Source organism: Pezoporus occidentalis, unplaced genomic scaffold (assembly GCF_034315485.1).
Source record: "Pezoporus occidentalis ecotype Australia unplaced genomic scaffold, CSIRO_AGI_Poc_V1 ctg97, whole genome shotgun sequence".
NCBI lineage: Eukaryota > Metazoa > Chordata > Aves > Psittaciformes > Psittacidae > Pezoporus > Pezoporus occidentalis.
In genome coordinates, this window is record NW_026916336.1 from 1602429 (window position 1) to 1621886 (window position 19458).

Below are 19458 nucleotides of genomic sequence, written 5' to 3' on the forward strand. Positions count from 1 at the left end.
TGGAGTTTTAATTCTCTTTTATTTCAATGCTTTTAACATGTATAAAATATACTTAAAATACTTTACATTAAAATTAGCAAATAGTTTGCTTCTAAAAAAACACCACTATGTCTTTATGAGTGCACAAACACAACTGATGCACCTTTCTGACCTACAGCAAGCTATCTAAAGCGTTTGTGGGGTAGTATCGTCCATGAGATGAAACGTTAGAAAGGAGTTTCCTTTCCTCAATATCCATCCTGCTGATTCAGCTCAAAGTGAGAGATGCAGCCTCTCACTCTAGCTCCAATGGCACCTAGTTTATAGGTAACCTTCCCAGTCACAGTTTGGAACTATGTAAGCATACAAGCACTCAAATTCAGTAAGAAGCATTATTCCTGGTGTCCAAATTGTCTCACTATCTTTTCACTCTCCTTTTTCAGCTCCTCAACGTGAGCATTTAGGCACTCCAAGATGTGCTGGGATCTCAGTTCTTCCTCTTCCAAGTATCTTGCAGCTATCGATCCAACTGAAGCTGTAGGCAGGGGGTACTAAAAGGGAAACAAAAGGACACCACGCATTCTTTCATTCCAAGTTTCAGCAGAAATACTACTGATCCACTAACCATACCAACAAATATGCCTCTAAAGGGCTCTTGTGTCATTTCTCTTATTAGGCAGACTATGCACCCAGATTTCATGCTTTTATCATAGGTAAATGTCCCTCCCAACAGTCTCCAACCAACAGCAAAAGCCTCCCAATTCCACAAAGGAAGTACAGACCAAACTCCCATGGCAAAGGCAGCTCACTGAACACTTCAGTTCAGCCAGCAATGGTCAATAAACTACCCCAGATTCTTTTCTTTACAGTCAAGAACTATTCCTGCTACTCGCATCACTTAACCACAAGATCTTAACTTACAAAAATAAGACTGTAAACTAGGCTTAATTTATGAGTTGATGAAGAGAAGCTTCCTGCACAGGGCCTGGCAGGTGAATTATAAAGTTACTAAGGGGCTGCTTTCCATTACAGAAATCTTGCCTTAGTGTCTTGGCAAGAGAACAACATAACTGGTTATTTCCAACTGGAGTCTTATGGGTTTTTTTTGATCTTTTATCAACAGCCAAGAACAAAGGAACACAGAAAATAGGCTGTAGATAACAAGCAAATCTCTCCTACCCCACTACTGTCTGCTGACTAGAAATCTCTTTAATAAGTTCCTGGTAATTAGCTCTCTTAATTCTCCTCTCGATGTTAAAGGAACTGATTTAAAGACACTGGAGCCTGATCATGAGCAAGGAATCCCAATCAACACCAAGAGAAATAACCTGCATTTCCTTACAAACCTTATTTCTACCTCTCAGAACAAGAAGTAACACATTCTTTTCTACCAAACATCAAGTCCAAGAGCTCCTCAGGCCCTTAAGTGGAACTGTTTGCCCTTCATTTCTAATCCTGCAACCTGAAGAGTTTCCATTTGGAATATTACAGGTCCCTAAGCTCCCAACATGTGTTTTCTGGACATGCCACCAAGCTAATTTAGTCTTGAAATAATCAAGACCTATTCTTGGTAGTAACCCTCACCAAGATCTACAAATCTGACAAGTCTCCACTTATCTGTGCACCAGCCTTGCTCTTCTCCGATCTCCCCACAAAATTAACTGTTGTCACTGCTAACAACACACAACCAGAGGAGAAAAGACTGCTATAGGAACACATCTGGAGCAAGGTCCAGTACTCGGGATTCTCCCCTCCCTGAACTACTACAGTCCTGTCTCACTCAGAGTATGACAATCACTCTTGCTATCCCTCTTCCATTCCCCTCCCTGCACAGGTCAGCATACAGCCTGGTCATTACAGTGGGTACTAGGATAAATGGTCTTAAACACTAAGGAAGAAGTGATTGAGTCCAAGTTTCCTATATCTTGGGCAGCTGAGCTGAGGTAAAAGAGCAGATAAGGTGCCAACACTGCTCTCTACTTAAAAAGGTATGATTAGTGACTGAGAAAAATAATAGCTTCCCCTTTTGCAGTGAAGCACTGATTTCAAGCTTTCCTGTCAGCCAGCATAAGTGGTTCTAAGTTCAGTGTGCTGACTACTGCAGTCCCATACAGAGGGGTCAAACTCACCCCATGCATTACAGTGAACATAAACGCGCATGCAGCACTAGCTTTCAGATTCACCCAGAAATTCTTATGTTGAAATACTCGGCACTCTGTATCCCCCTCTGAGCCTCTACCAAGCCAAAAGCTGAAGGAGAATTCTGAAGTGGCATAAGCAGGTAATGGTACATGCTGTGCATGATGTACAGCACCAGGACAGAGAACACCATGAGCTTCTGGATTTAGCTTAGCAATTACACCAAACCCAAAGCCCTTCCCCAGAGACTTCTGAAGAATAACCACATGGCTCTCATTGTCCAAGTATTACCCACCCAGCAGTGGTTTCTCCTCCCTATTTAATGTTTGATATATGCTTACAGAATCACTCATATCATGCAGCCAGATTGTACATTCAAAAACCTGGCTCCTTTTGCCAGGCAAGAGCCCAGCTATATCCTCAGCTGTCCAACAGCAACCAGCTCACCTCTGTTGTCTGTACAATGACTTACCAGGGGCACAGATTCTCTCTGATGATTTGAGATGGACTGCTGAGATGCTTCATCTGCAAAATCTTTGTTCCCATCCAGCACATGGAACAAAGAAACCATTCCTGGCAAGATGCCCAAAGAATGTGACTCCATGGAGTTCTTCCTGCTGGTCTGGGTGGGAAGTTCACCCATCTCAGGGGTCACAGTTCTTATTTCATCAGTCCCACACCTCTGGAGCTCCCCTTGATGATGCTGAACAGATCCACCAGGCTGGCGATGTGCTCTCTCTGCTTGTTCGTTATGTTTGTGCTGTGCTTCCTGAGTTGTCCTGGAAGGCAGGTTTGAACACGTAACTGTTTGACAGTTCGCCTCTTAGCAGCTGAACTTTAGCAAACACTTGCACAGAGATAACAATCAACATACAGGTTACTAATAGCCCTAACAATCCACAAACTGGCTGCTGTTTCCATAGCAGTTCCAGATGCTCATTCAGCATCTACAGAGTCATTTCTCATTCTTCTGCTATTGTAGATGCCACAAACTACAGTCTGTACATGCCAGTAATGCAAAAGAATGGAGCACAGCTACCTGGGCCACAAGTAACTCCTTCACCAAATAGGGCACATGCTGCTCTTCAATCAAAGAAAAAGGCAAAGGCAGTCAAAAGATAGTTAAATGCTAGCTAGCTTTGCAGAACACGAACCAGCTGGGACTAAAAGCTACTGCACTACTTAAAGCATAAAGGCAGATTCCAAAACACTCCTTGTGTTCTCCCACACATACTATATGCTGGAGATAGATACTATACATAAAGCATGTCATTAAAACCCCACACATCCCTATGTCTCTGTTCTCCTCCATAATAAGGAAGCAGCATCCTGCGATTAATGCAACACTCACCTGTGCTGCACATCCTTGGCCTCAGACTCTCCCCCTTGCATCTGCTGAGGGGTGCCCTCAGGTTCATCCTGGCATACCTGCCAAGGGAGCTCCAGTTTCCCTCTGGCCTCTGCAAGATCCTTCCGCAACTGCTGGTTCTCAGATTTTAACTTCTTTATTTCAGCAGCATAGTCTTCAGTGAGTGTTCTGACATCTTTTTCCTGATAGACAGAGAAAGGCTGAAGCTGAAACTTCTGATTTGCAAAACACCATAGTCAAATCCAGAGCAAAGGCTGTCAAGCGATTCCTTCAGGCATATTCTCTAATGTCAATTCTGACTGGCAAGATTTTCAAGGGTTTCATAAGAGTAGATCAATTATATATGCCTTGTTGTGTTTGCATCCAGACAAGCTGTGCTGATCTGCCTAGGAAAGGAAGTTTCTCTCACCACTGGATGCTTTTGAACACACGAAAATATAGACTGAGAATAGGTCACAGATACCTCCCTCTGGCCTTGGGATAATGAGAAAGACTACATCACCTCGAGTTCTCCTCCAGCTGTATATTCTCAGATTCCCCACCTAGCTAGAGGTGCAAGCCCCTCAGTCAAAGCTGGGAACACTCAGGTGGCACCCCAATAAACTGTCTCAATCTGAGCAACACTCCAGGTAACAGAGTAGCAGGTTTCTCATAGAGGCTGAAGAAACACATAGCCCAGTGGCTAAATATGCAAGCAAAGATGTTTGCAAGAACGTTTCTAGATCCCTTCACTCAAATTAGCAAAGGCCTATGGCAGTAGTTACAGAAGGCCGTGCATATACCTCTCCACCTGGGATGACCCATATTCCCTTGGAAACTGTCACCAGTTAAAGAGAATTTACTTGTGTTTTCTTTTTGGAACTCTGAACGAATTGCTTTTCCCGGTCTCCTTACCAGTGGATATAATTTCCATTGTTTCTACTCCTGCAACAGTCCTGCTTTCATTTTGCCAATTCTATTCAATTTAGATGCATTATCATCACTGCTGTATCTAAGGACTTTCCAAATGTGCATTAGAAGAACCTGGCCTAGATCTTCTTTTGCACTGTGCTATGAAGTTTTCGGTAAGTCAGGCAGGCAAAAGCTCACTCAGCACTTCAAGCAGAAAGTAATGGGCCTTAGGTCATTCTAGTCTCAAATCAGCCATTCAGAAAGCTTTGGGTTTTTCTCTATCTCACCAGCCACAAGTTTTCATTCAACACTATCCCCAAGAACCTGGCACATTTGGCAATCACCCCAAACTAATACGAAGAGCTGAGTATTTCCCTCCCACAGACTGACAGGATAAAACCTCTGACATTATATTCCCATCAGGTTTTCAGCTGTCTGAATCCAGTCCTTTCCCTCATAAGGCATCCATTTTTGTTTATGTGAGACAGAACTTGCAAACTAGATGTCTCTTGCTTCCTGCAGGCACTAAAATGAATCACCTTCAAGGTATTATTCTGAGAAGACTGAACCTCTTCCATTGGGGCTCCACTTCTCCCCTATGGACAAAGTGACCTCACCTAGCGACAGTGCCTCTTCTCAGTGCACTGTCCCAAAGCATCCAGCCCATATTCCCAGCCTGCAACCTCCCTGTAGAGTGCAAAGGACAGCCCTGTTGAATGGCTCCTCACCAGCAGGGAAACATGCTCTCACCCCAGAAACTGCAAGGACCACAGCAGTTACAGCTCTGAGACAGAGCAAAAGGATATCACAGATTTAGAATCAGGAGTGAAATGGCATAAAATGGAAACGTAACAAAATGTACTAAAAAAAAAAAAAAAAAACACTGACCAGACCCCATGGAGAAGAAACTGAGAAGATGGCTCTGTTTGTGAAGTTTTCCTCACTACTCTCTGACCAAATAAGATGCTCAGTGTTTCTGTGCCTTAATTGCTCAGAAATTTTAAAGTTCACTGAACTGTACCAAGCATTTTGAGAAGCCTGGGCGAAGATTACTGTTCCCTGGTAGGGAAAACACAATACTAGCCCCTTCCCATCTTTGGTGCCCCATGCATACTTCTAGTATACCGCACTCTGCTTTTTTCAGCATCTCTGAGAGATGACGGTTTTCCAGCCTCAAGGTTTCCAGCTGGACCAGAATTACCTGAGGGGACAGAGGCAAACAACAAGCTCACAATAAAGAACACAACACATGCCCGCAACACCCTACAGGCATTTCGCACCCTCAATTCAAGCACAAGTACAAAGCAAGTTTTGGGCTGTTAGTTCTACACAGACCCTATAGAGAAAGCCATGCAAATAACCAGTCATTTACTTTAATTTCCAAAGATGTCATCATGAGACCTAGTAAACATAAGCCATCTCAAAGAATTCCGATGGATTGTCAGTTACTGGCTGGAAAAGACATAACAAGACAGATTCAGTGACCGCCATAAATTTGGAGGTTTCATCAGAAGGGTCTCAAAGTCTTTGTCCAAAGGCTGAAAAGGGAGCTATTAACATAACTAAAAGCTAGGATAGTATTCCAACCTTCATATCCCTTAAAGAGACAGCATAAAAGTCTTTTGCCTTTTTTACCCTGTGTTCCACTGCTTTCCTCTCTGCTCTTTCAATCTCTGTTCTCAGCCGTTGTTCTAGGTCTGATGTGGAGCCACTTGCAGACGCAATTGTGATGTCTCGCTGGTGTAACTCTTGTGTCAGCCTGGAGATTTCCCTTTTCATCCCTTCTAGCTCACTGCTGTGAGTCTGCTCAGCTTGAGAGAGCTGCTCTTTCAGCTGGAGGAAGATATGCACACACCACCCATAACTTTTAAAAGATGTTTCAGCAAAAAAGCAAAAGTATTGCACATGGTTATGTGAAATCTAAGTATTGGAAACAAAAAGCGCTATGTAACAAGCAATCTGTGCAAGCTTGTCCTTCTTGATTGACAACTACCTCATCACAAACCTTTTCCACACTGTAAACTGCCAACTGGGACACCGTATCAGTTACATGCTGTGGAGCACTCAAGAAGACCCATAACTGATCAAATCACAGTCTGTTTAGCTCACCATTTACCCTCCACGGCCAACAACAGATACCCAAAGGTTTACCATCACTGGACAAGCACAGTAACACTTCCATAACATAACTTTGCAATGTGCCATTCTGCCTTCCTGAGGCAGAGATGGTATCTTTAAATAGCTCTAGCCAGACTTTTCTTCCTTGAATTTCTCCTAAGCCTTTTGAATCAATATTAGCTTGTAGCAACTAAAGCTACCATGGCAAACTTCCATAAGCTAGCTATGCACAGGGTAAAAATACACCTCTTTGTTTTTGTAACTCCATTTGATGACCACTGGTCCCTGCATTATGAGAGAATAATCATTCCCTATTTACTTTGCACATGACAGGCATTTTATTTTTAGTATATTCAATCTCATATATCTCTTTTCTAATCTGGTAAATCCTATTCCATTCAGCTGTTCCTTGTATAAAAACATCCCATGCCATCCTTTCGGTCATCTTTTTCCATCTCTGATCTTCTTTTATACAATCTTTTTTGAGATGGCAGACCTGCACTGCATACAATATGCTGGTAAGCACACTGTATATTTATTCAGTGACAGAACAACAACATAGCATAATTTCTTCCCTAGCATTCCATTAGCCAGAAATATTAACTACCCAAAACACCAGGATTTTTCTAAGAATTACAAGCATTTTAGCAAAGTGAACCAGATGATCTCTGCCTAGCCATGTAAATACTATACATATAGTGATTTATCTCCATGTCACCCCAATGCCTCCCAAGCATATAAAACAGAACCATAATAAATCTCCCTTTCCTTCCCAGCAGCCTGTAGGAGACTCATTTATTGTGGGGTTGTTTAAATGTGCAACCAGGCACACATCTCCAACAAGACCTGCACCTCTGTACATTCAGAATAAAGGATTAAAAGACTTTCAGCGAAGTGAAGTTTTTCACTCAGGCCAATGAGGTTTCTACTCTAACCAGGCTCCAGTGAAGTCTCCTATCCTAATTTATCTTGACCATTATTAAAAGTCAAGCTTTTTGGAAGGCTATGACATTTTACAAGGTCCTGTCATGACAGGACAAGGGGAATGGCTTCAAGCTGACAGAGAGAAGATGTAGGTGAGATCTTTGGCAGAAATTCTTCCCTGTGAGGGTGCTGAGGCGCTGGCACAGGTGCCCAGAGAAGCTGTGGCTGCCCCATCCCTGGCAGTGCTCAAGGCCAGGCTGGACAGGGATTGGAGCAACCTGGTCTAGTGGAAGGTGTCCCTGCCCATGGCAGGGGGGTTGGAAATGGATGAGCTTTAAGGTCCCTTCGAATCCAAGCCATTCTGTGAAAACCCATTCACCCCCTCTTCTTCACTCTGTTGGGATCCTGTATTAGGTTCAAACTTGGCATTCCAGGCCTTAATTTCTTTGCATACTTGTCCCTCCAGCACTAATTCAAGTATCTCCACACTGTAGAGAAGTGCTGCATGACACAGAGGCAGGCCTGAGAGATGCTCATGAAGTAAGCCACAAAGCCAAGAACCTCTAAACCTATCCTCTCAAGTCCACCTTTGGCAGACCTCCTCCTTACCCTTCAGCATACCACAGCCTCCATAAGACTCCCAGCCTTTGGTCCCATTTGGAGCTTTGCTAACCATACACTACTGAGACACATGACACACAGAAGAACAGCTGACTCCACAAGTGCTTTTCCCACTCTCCAGGAACAAAGCAGCATTACCTTTTTAATCTCTGCCTTTGACTCAGTATGGTGCTCTTCCATTGACTGCAGCTCTTTGATATTCTCATCCAGCTCTTCGCTCAGCTGTACACACCTTGCATTTGAAGACACCAGGCTGGGTGCCAAATGTAAAACTACAGATTAGAATACCCCAAGGAGGAGGACATGGTCAGAGAAACTTTGATCTTTCAAGCAGCCTCCTATATCCGTCATAACAGAAACTGGACTCTTAACCTAGAACTTCCTACCAATCCTTTGGTTTTGTTTACCAAATCATTTCAAAAGAGATCAGGAAACTGATATAACAGATAATAGCTGTTTCTTGTTTGTTTCTTTACCATACTAAGATTACAAACTTCCCCTGCAAACGTTAGTCTGAAAGCCACAAACTCAGAAAGGAAGACTTGTTTATAATTCTTTTTTCACAGGAAGGTTTAGATCTGGTTCTTACCAGCTGACTAACAAAGACTCCTTAATCTATTAGGAATGAAGGTGCTAAGCCTAAGCAAGCCAGAACATGGAGAACACCCACAGTGTGCAGTGAAAAGCAGCCAACCAATTAGCAAAACAGCCTCACTATTAAACTGCAAAATGAATAGCTTTTGATTTCTTTAGCCTTTTTATATTTAAAATAAGACTATAAAAATCAGCGGGACTGGTTAACTTAATGAATACAATATATTAGCTGTTGTATTATTATCTGAATTTTACTGCACATTCACTGGAAGCAAGCAGTCAACTACCTGCTCTCAAGATGAGTCACCTCTGACTGCAAGTGCTGCTCCTTCTCCTGGGCAATATCCAGCTGCAGTAGTATATGCTCCAGCTCTAGCCCCGGAGAAGACAATTGTTTCTCTTGCAAACGCTCTTCCAAGGCCCTAAGCAGAAACAGGAACTTTAATCTCAGCACAGAAATACTATGTCTGAGTTCACAGGGAATATAATCACTAATTTTTCTGGAATTCTCTGAAAAATATGCAAAACCTAACAGTAGGTGACACCTGTGTGTATCGTGAATATGCAAACATACCTGCCGGATGACAGCCCCCTGTTTAAATTCAGGCTGATTGAAAAAGATTACATCCTTTTGTGATGGCCTCCCTGCCCCAGACAGTCTCCCTGACATTAGCAGACATGCAGCCTGCAAGAAACAGTGTGGCTGTTAGGTAACATAAGCCAAAAGTTTTGACACAGCCATCAGAACAGCATGTTGTCAGCGCAGAAGGCCAAGATGATTCTGTCACACAGGTTGTTACCTTATCAATACCCTAACCTGACAACATTAAATCGCTGAGAACTTTTACTTATGTTAATAAGCACATGACCAAATCTTGACAGGCCTCCAGCACTTGACTAAAAATGCCTGGGGAAAGCAAAAGAAATAAAAATCAAAAGCCCTATGCTGCCTCCAGAAACCTAGCTGAGCAGAAAGCTGATTCCTTGACACTCTTCACTGAGTATCAGTTGATTTCAAAAGCAATGCAATTTGGCAAATGCTGCAAGGAAGCACAGCACTTGTGAGAAACTACAGTATATCATTCTATAGATCAACCAATACAGACCCAGCTGTATGAAAATACTTCTACCATCTTCAGTGGGAGATCCTGAACTATAAATTTGGATCCAAGAGCATGAACACCAGTGAGGCACAGATGCTACCTGATCAGGAGTTCTTTTGTGCAAAGAGTTTCCGTCGCCCTGGCCAGCTCACTCTGTAACTGTTCCTGGTGCAGCTTGGAGCTGTCAATGAAATCTTCTTGAGACTGCAAGGTGGCTCTAAGTTCCATCTTCTCATCCTGTAGCACCTGCATGGGAGGAAGAAGGAATGACTGTTGCAAGATGGACCAGCAAAATCAGTCTGCTGTAATGCACTGAGAGGTTGACCAGATTTTTAAGGAATCCTTGGAAATACTGCAGAGCACAACATGGGTGCAAAGGCAGCTTTGAGGCCAATCAGGAACTTTACAAAAGCTCTAGAAAGAGACAAGAGCTCTGGGATGAAGAGCCTTCCTGCTACTTCTCACAGCATTGCTTTATATTTGATCAAGAAGAGCCTGTGGATGAAGCATTCTATAGACAGATAGGAAAAGCCTCACGCTCACAGGCCCTTGTTCTCATGGGTGACTTCAACTACCCTGACATCTGCTGAACGACGGTACGGCCCGGCACAAGCAATCCAGGAGGTTCCTCGATTGTGTGGAAGACAACTTCCTTCTGCAAGTAAGAGGAGCCGACAAGGAGAGGTGCCATGCTTGACCTCGTGCTCACCAACAGGGAAGGGCTCGTTGGAAATGTGACGCTCCAGGGCTGCCTTGGATGCAGCGATCACGAGATGGTCGAATTCGAGATCCTCAGGACAGTGAGAAGAGTGTGCAGCAAGCTCACTGCCCTGGACGTCAAAAGAGCAGACTTCAGCCTCTTCAGGAACCTGCTTCGGAAGGTTCCATGGGATACAGCTCTAGGGGGCAGGGGGGCCCAAGACTCTTGGTTGATATTCCAGGATCACCTAATACAAGCTCAGGAGTGTTGCATCCCAACCAGAAGGAAGTGCAGCAGGAGGGCCAGGAGACCTCCTTGGATGTATAAGGAGCTGCTGAGGAAAATTCAAATGAAAAAAGGAGGCTTATAAAAGGTGGAAGCAAGGACAGGCATCCTGGGAAGAGTACAGGGATGTCGTCCAGGAAACTAGGGACCAGGTCAGGAAAGATAAGGCCCAGTTAGAATTAAACTTGGCTAGGGATGTTAAGGCTAACAGGAAGGGATTCTACAGGTACATAGCAACTAAAAAACAGACTAGGGACAACATAGGCCCCCTCTGGAAGCTCTCGGGAGAACTGGCTACACAGGATTTGGAGAAGGCTGAGGTTCTGAATGACTTCTTTGCCTCGGTCTTCACTGGCAAAGGCTCTGACCAAACCACCCGAGTCTTGGAAAGCAGATGCAGGGACTGTGAGAATGAAGACCGTGGGCCCACTGTAGGAGAGGATCTGGTTCGAGACCATCTTAAAAATCTGAATGTGCACAAGTCCATGGGTCCTGATGAGATCCATCTGCGGGTCCTGAAGGAGCTGGAGAATGAAGTTACAAAGCCGCTGGCCATCATATTTGAGAAATCATGGCAGTCAGGTGAAGTTCCCAATGACTGGAAAAAGGGAAATATAACCCCCATTTTCAAGAAGGGGAAAATGGATGACCCAGGGAATTACAGAGCAGTCAGTCTCACCTCTGTGCCTGGCAAAATCTTGGAGCAGATTCTCCCGGAAGGCATGCTAAGGCACATGAAAATCAACAAGGTGCTTGGTGACAGCCAGCATGGCTTCACTAAGGGGAAATCCTGCCTGACCAATTTGGTGGCCTTCTATGATGGGGCTACAGAACTGATGGACAGGGGTAGAACAGTTGATGTCATCTACCTGGACTTGTGAAAAGTGTTCGACACTGTCCCACATGACATCCTTGTCTCTAAATTGGAGAGACATCAATTTGATGGATGGACCACTCAGTGGATAAAGAAGTTGTGGTGAATGGCTCAATGTCCGGCTGGAGACCAGTAACGAGTGGTGTCCCTCAGGGATCGGTGTTGGGACCGCTCTTGTTCAAAATCTTTGTCATTGACATGGACAGTGGGATTGAGTGTGCCCTCACCACGTTTGCCGATGACACCAAGCTGTGTGGTTCGGTTGATACGCTGGAGGGAAGGAATGCCATCCAGAAGGACCTCGACACGATTGTGAGGTGGGCTGATGGCAACCTCATGAGGTTTAACCATGTCAAGTGCAAGGTCCTACACCTGGGTCGGAGCAATCCCAGGCACAGCTACAGGTTGGGCAGAGAAGAGATTCAGAGCAGCCCTGCGGAGAAGGACTTGGGGGTGTTGGTTGATGAGAAAATGAACATGGGCTGGCAGCGTGCACTTGCAGCCCAGAAAGACAACCAAATCCTGGGCTGCATCAAAAGGAGTGTGACCAGCAGGTCAAAGGAGGTGATCCTGCCCCTCTACTCTGCTCTTGTGAGACCTCACCTGGAGTATTGTGTGCAGTTCTGGTGTCCTCAACATAAAAAGGACATGGAACTGTTGGAACAAGTCCAGAGAAGGGCCACGAGGATGATCAGGGGACTGGAGCACCTCCCGTATGAAGATAGGCTGAGAGAGTTGGGGCTGTTCAGCCTGGAGAAGAGAAGGCTGCGTGGAGACCTCACAGCAGCCTTCCAGTATCTGAAGGGGGCCTATAGGGACGCTGGGGACGGACTCTTCATTAGGGACAGTAGTGACAGGACAAGGGGTAACGGGTTCAAACTTAAACAGGGGAAGTTTAGATTGGATATAAGGAGGAAATTCTTTCCTGTTAGGGTGGTGAGGCACTGGAATGGGTTGCCCAGGGAGGTTGTGAATGCTCCATCTCTGACAGCGTTCAAGGCCAGACTGGACAAAGCCTTGGGTGAGATGGTTTAGTGTGAGGTGTCCCTGCCCATGGCAGGGGGGCTGGAACTAGACGATCTTAAGATCCTTTCCAACCCTAACTATTCTATGATTCTATGATTCTATATTCCATTTCCTAACAGCTCCTCCACTGACCTCCAACATTTTCTTGGATTGCCTTAACTCTTCTTGAACTCGTTGCTGATCTTCCAGAATCATCCGATTGTTTTTGGTCAGGTCATCCACCCTCATATTCAGCCTCTCCACCTCCAGCTCATTGGCACAGATAGCATCATTTGCCCTCTCCAGCTTGCTGGTTAAATGCTGGATTTCCGATCGGCTGGCCAGCTCCACAGACTCCAGAATCTGCTTCCGATTGGCAAGCTGAGTCTGCAGAGAGCAATTGGTTTGCGTTAAAGCTGAACTACAGAAAACACTGCATATCAAAACTACATTCAAAACAACTACCCATTTCTTTGTGTAACACTACCTTGCAGGGAATTAGGGGAGTTACAATGGGTAAAACTTCTGAGGGCAAACAGAATTCATTCAAAGAAAAAAAGGAAGAGGGAAAGGAGGAATCTCCAATTCCAAAAGGGGTGAAAGAGAATTTGGGTAGAGAGGATGTCAAATCACTCAAGTTCTCTGAGTATGAGCTATCTCAGAACAAATCTAACTACTACTTTTTTGCTCCTTAACCTAAGGCTAGACCAGGACAAAGGGCAGTATGTAAGAAGGTTTGTAAATACCATACACAAGTAGAGATTGTTAACAGATTGTTAATTCCACACCAGGATAAAAAGCAGCTCTTGGTGCACAGGGGAAAAAACAAACCCACAACCATCACATAGACCCAAAAACCAAACTGCCTGTAACAGTCAATTATCTTTTGCTTTATGCAGTAAATATCTGGTTCTAACAGCTTGCGAGAATGCTCACTTTGAATGTGTCATTGTTTTAATGGCAGACAAAAAAAGTTACAAGGAACATATGACTAGCAAACAATACATGCTCTATTATTTATAGGCACAATATTTCATAGCATTTCTTTCCATGTAGCTAGCTGGTGAAATTTAATAAGCTAGCTCTCATATAAAGCTTCCAAGAATATTCATTTCATATACTCCCTTTCTGTATAGTACCTTATAATTTTTAAAGGCTGAAACAAAATATTTGAGCACTCTTTTACTCCCAATTTTTAAGAGTACCAATTCCTTCCAGCTTCAGAATCACCAGATGCCTTGATTTATTGCCTGACACGTAATGCCTCGTAACTGAGAAAACTATAGGAACTGTGCATTTGGAAGACTATCATACAATTTTGATTACAGCCTTTTCATTATTTGAATAGTCATGACAGAAAATGTAACCAGGAGGGGCAAGAGTTTAAAGCACAGCCTTTCTCCACCCAAGAAAAAGGAGTACTAGACTACCTGAATATTTATTTCTGCATTAAGAAAATATTTAAGCTATCTCTTATTTCCAACCACAGAATATGCAGGATAGCCCAGAATTCCAAGTTTCCCATGTTGGCTTTCGAACCTGCAGGTGCTACAGCAGTAAGAATGCCAGGCTTCCCAAAGCTGAATTGAAAGATATGAGGGGAAGCCAGCTGAAAGTAAAGAAAGGGGAAGTACTCCATGGTCACAGATCTCAGCTTGACCTTGTGCCAGAAAAAAAAAAATCAAGCATACAAAACGCACAGAAACATCCAAGGCAAAAATTTAGCACTTTCATGTTTGTCTTTTCAAAGAAATTGAGGATTCAGGCAGTCTGCTCACAGTACCTCTGCACCAAAGTCATCTGCACCACTCAGGAAAATCTCCCCAAATCCCTCTTTTTCTGCTGCACAGTAAGAAGAGTTCCTCTGCACTCCAGTTACCAGCCTGCACTCCAAGGACACATCTGTTCTCAAACAATTGAGCTATCAATGATACAAAGACAGCAGAGCAGCAAGACCTTCCGCTTAAGGACTCTCTGCATTTGTAGATCTACCAGTGTCAGCCTCTCACAAAGCCGCTGTCAGAGTCAGCTTCAATCCTGTCATCACAAACTTCCTCCTTGCAGGAGCTCCCACTCAAGAGCAACTCAGGAGCCCATTAAGTGTAAAGCCCCCAGCAAGAGCTTCTTATCAGTGTCTGCTGTGATTGTGTCAGTGTGACTTCACAGCTGTGCTCTAGGTCAATTCATCTTGCTCTGCTTCAGCAATACTAACTCACTGAATGATTAGCTTTTCAGGAACTGCAGTCCCACTACTTCTTGTTTTTAAGAGACATAGAAAAAGAAACATAAAAGAGACATAAGAAAGAGAAAGGGGGGCTGGAGGGAGGGGCTGAAAACTGCTATTACTGCAGTACTTTGCAGAAGTAAGTGCCTGTTGTAGGGGAGGACTATCTTCCAACATCATCCTCTGAGCTGGACCCACAAGGTACATACTTAGCAACTGGCAGGTGCACAGCTTTGAACTAGGTGACATGATGTAACAACTATTTTAAAGTGTCACGTGCTGTGGTCTCTGCCTCCAAGTGAAAGCTTCACCCTACTATCTTCTCTACTAATTGGAGGGATGGTAGGGAGAACTGCAGAAGGTTGATCCAATCTCTGTTGACAGACTCCAGATCTTTTTTTCCACACAGCACTTATACAAGTAAACCTTATTCCACCAGGACATTAAAAGTCATTTCAATAGCAACTTAAACTGGATTCAAGCCTGAGAGTTTTCATTAGACTCTCCACCTTCCCCCCTCCCTTCTGCTGCCACAAACAAAACAAAAACTTTCAGCAGATATTAACTGTACCTGAATGAGCTCAGACTGCTCAGCCAAAGCCTTCCTCTGTGCTTCCAGTGATGCCACCTGCTGCTGGTAAAGCAAGCGCTGTTTCTCCCAGTCAAGTGATTTTTGCCGAAACTCCTGCAAGGACAGCAGGGGTGGGTTGGAGCAGTATGTCCATGCAGTTGACAAGAAGACCCCCTTCTAGTTCATATCTGCGTTTGCTTTCCCTCTCCACCATATCCTCATGCACCTTTCCCCACAGCAGGGAAACCATTAGCTAGTCATTTGATGCAACAACTCAGCAGTACAAAACCCCCCTCATACTGTGCTTGCTGTATTTCTTCCCCCCCCCGAGTTAAAGCATCAGTGTCAGTTATTGCTGTTTACAAATGTTAAGTGCTAAAAGATTCATGGCTAATTTCATGGATTTGCTGTCAGAGGTTTAACAACTGGCTTTAGCTTCCAAAACATGCTGCTACTGAAATCACCAAGATGACAAGTATGAATTACAGAATTTTAATGCTAATCTCTGCTCCAGAAATTGGACACTACATCAGTGCGTTTGTGTGTTTGACACTACAGTCAGATGTGTTTGTTGGCCACATCTTCAGGGCACAGTAGAAGAAAATTGAGTGCGGTTGAGCTCCGTGTAGCAGGAAGATTAAAAGATGAGACAGAGTTGAGAAGTGTGACACATAGCTCCCTCCTCCTCAAAGAAGTGAGATGACAACCTCACCACACTGGAATTCATTCCATTCACATAATTAATTACTCTTCCAGCACCTTCTTCCTTTTATTTAGTCTAAAAACAGCAGCACAGTCTATCCTGTGTTCTGAGTGCAGTGCAGGAAATCACCTTTATTACACAACCAGTTGAGAAGAGCTACACCTTGAGTAGAGAGGGAGTACTTCTTAAGCAGGATTAACAGTCCTCTTCCTAGGTGACTATTGAGTCACCATTGAAGCCCAGTCAGTTAACGCATACAAACTCCGGTTAGCACTTGCTTTTTCACTACATACCTCCAGCTTCCTGGTCAGTCGGCTTATTTCAAAATGGTCCTCCCCTTGTCCCTTGCTAGCTTCTCCTCTAGCTTCTCTTAGCTGTTTCTTCTGCAGCTTCTCATAGCTCCTCCTCAGCCTAGACAACTGCAAAGTGAAAGAGCCAACTTTGTTTGAGGCCTCAAGGCAAGAATTAAACAGCAATTTAAAGGAAGGCACACAAAATGGCTTCACACAAGCAATTCCCCTAATCAAGGCCACACAGCTTGCAAGTGAAGACTTCTAGATGTATAATGAGCCTATTATACCAACAGAACTGAAAAATACGCCAATTTGTATCAGGGTAGCAAGATGCCATTGAAGTCATGATATCAGCAGCTCTAGTTAGACCTCTGTCTTAGCACTATTAAAACACGACTGTAATATTGATAAGATGGAGGTTTACATGTAACTGTTACTGCAGCAAGAGCATGGTACCCCTCTCTCTGGCTCCCAGCCACAGTAATTGCAGGTAGTACCTGTGATTGCTCTCTTCATACAGAGGAGCATGTCACACCACACATGGGGTGGGGGGTAGTTCTACCCAGAGATACAGTTTCTTATGTGATTAAAACACACTTGTGAAGCTCAGGTGGGAAACGGAACTCTTCTGCTCAGTGGGAGAAGGAAGATTTGAGAATTGCCATTATACATAATATTAACACTACTTCATGTGTTATTTTCTACTTAGATACACTATGTATTTCACAATGAGTGCAGAATGCCAACAGAAAATATCACACCTATGCCTACTGCTAGAATGCCAAAGTCATATCAGAAGCAGGAATGAGAAGAAAACTCTTGACATTTAAATGACCTGCTGTGCAAATAAGCACTTGCAACTTGTATGGAATTTTCCATCTGATAAGCTCTCCCAAATCAACTATAAAATAAAAAGTTTCCATATAGCCACATGGATTTGAGAAGTCACCATTCCAATTTTACTTGATGGAGAAAGCTTAGTCCACGGATGACAAGAAGGACCATGAGAAGAAAAAGCATCTCAATCAAGACCTCATGAACTGGTCACAAAAGGTTCTCCAGTGCCCTGAGTCAGCAAACTACTTAAGCATGTTCCATGGGAATGGACAGACATACAGGCTTAGAGTTAATATACCAACATCTTTTGCTAAACACAACAGATTACAGAGATGGTTGAAAGAATAAACCTGTGAGTTGGACACTGTACCTGTAATTTTACAGTTAATGGTGGTAAACCGAGACCACAAGAATTTTCCCCAACAGTACTAAGAATAGAAGACTGAGGAATATTGGAGCTTAATGTCTTCCACATTAGTACTGTGTGGGTAATACAACAACACATTGCAATTCTGACCACAACACACACACTGTATTTTAGCCTTAGCAATTCAGGCAGACCTGCCAATGCAACTCAGCTTTGCTTTGCAGCTTATTCACAATACCAGTGGGAATGCCTAGTGAATGAAGGCTGTTAGTCATACTGAATAGTAAGGTGTTTTAAATAAGGACAGATGGCTTCTGTCATCAAAGCTGAGACTACCAAATTAGTTTAACTTATGCCTTATAGTGAGCATGAACTAGGCACAACCTTCCAGAGAAAACAGGTCAGTGCTCTACTAGCTGCTCATGCCATTTAACTCCCTGCTACTGACAAGCAAATGGAGGCAGGCAAAGAGTTAAGGCATAAACATGGAATGCTGTTATACCACCTGCAGGACATTCCTCATGCACCACCATGGAGTGAATAAGAAGCTTTTTGAGATGAAAGCTATTAAAAAATATTTTCTAGTTATACTTAGTTTTTATTAAGTGTATTAAGATTAATATGCCTTGAGAGAACAAAATCTTTACCAACAAAATCAGAGTCAATGGAGGCAAAAAGAAGACAAGCTACGTTCCATTCTTATTTCTTGATCTCATATGATCCAGACCAGCTACACCACCACCCCTTTTTAATGTCATAAAATGCTGAACGAGCAAAATGCTGCTTCCTGTACCCATGGCAACTTCAGAATAAGCACAATGGTGACTAGGGTGGATGAACACAGGACATTTTTGCAGTAAACTTCTGCAGATGTCTAACAGATGAAAACTCCAACACCACATCTGCTACACATCTCTACTCCAAGAGCTTTCTGTTTGCCACCAAGTTCCTCCAAAGCACAAAAAATGGGTCTAATGAAGCATAAAAATATTACTTTGCCTGTATTCAATGCTCTTTTTTTCTTTTTCTAAGAACATAAAAATTAAGAGTGGGAAGTTTTAAAACCATGGCATTAAATAAAAGTAATACCACAAAGTGTATCACCCATTACATTTTATATCAACTGGGAACTAAAACCCAGTCTTTTCTTTTTGCAACTCACCTCCTCCTGAAATTTCTTCAGCTGTTGTTCATATTCTCTAGCCATGTCCAGTTTGGCCTTTTCCATGTCTTCTACCTGGTGACGCAACATGTCAACCTGAATAAAGAGTTAAAAAGCGAATAAATACAATACAACTGGACCTTATTGTCAGTAGGTACTAGGATCAGTTTTGATTTCATAAATATAAATTACAGTAGGAGTGGGGACTATTAAAGGATCCTAATTCTGTTAGCAATTGCACCTTTCAGTGGGGTCACTCACTATGAATCAGATTAAGTCTATGCCTAAATCTTTGGTAGGCTACAGGCAGAACTGTTTGTGTTCTGGCCTCGTTTTGAGCTAGTTTCTGGCTTTCATTTTTTGAGGATGAAACCTACAGTTTTGGCTTGCATCAAAAAGCTATTGCTATCTGGTATTTTCATCAAATTCCTTACAAGCATGAATTATGATTTCAAGCTATCTATCAAGAGAAAGGATGGCCATGTCATTACCTTAAAAAGCTCAGGTGAAGCAAAGATTCGACATAACACATGGCAATGAGAGGAACAAAGTAAAAATAGGGCTCTGAAACTCATGGGGAAGATTTCTCTTCCATTGATTCAAGTGCTCCTGTGACTCTTGTCTTCCTTCTTTCCCCCCCCCCACCTGTTTCCCATCCCCAACTATGAGTGGGCACCTTTCTAACTGCAGGTCCAAAGG

General features: G+C 43.4%; 1 protein-coding gene across 2 annotated transcripts in view; it reads right to left on the reverse strand.

Moving 5' to 3' along the window:
- Positions 1-19458, reverse strand: part of CEP63 (centrosomal protein 63) — a 25530-nt gene continuing 6072 nt past the window's right edge. The window contains exons 3-14 of one of the 2 annotated variants that reach the window (XM_062606503.1): positions 18760-18855; positions 16394-16519; positions 15398-15511; positions 12756-12989; positions 9839-9984; positions 8923-9057; positions 8180-8294; positions 6014-6211; positions 5493-5579; positions 3470-3669; positions 2591-2897; positions 1-530 (exon numbers count right to left, since the gene is read on the reverse strand). In XM_062606503.1, coding sequence (XP_062462487.1) covers positions 372-530; positions 2591-2897; positions 3470-3669; positions 5493-5579; positions 6014-6211; positions 8180-8294; positions 8923-9057; positions 9839-9984; positions 12756-12989; positions 15398-15511; positions 16394-16519; positions 18760-18855 — 1917 coding nt within the window. In that variant the 3' untranslated portion in view covers positions 1-371. Of the gene's footprint in view, positions 531-2590; positions 2898-3469; positions 3670-5283; positions 5580-6013; positions 6212-8179; positions 8295-8922; positions 9058-9838; positions 9985-12755; positions 12990-15397; positions 15512-16393; positions 16520-18759; positions 18856-19458 lie in introns of those variants that run through there. The other variant, XM_062606502.1, reaches the window with a different exon arrangement.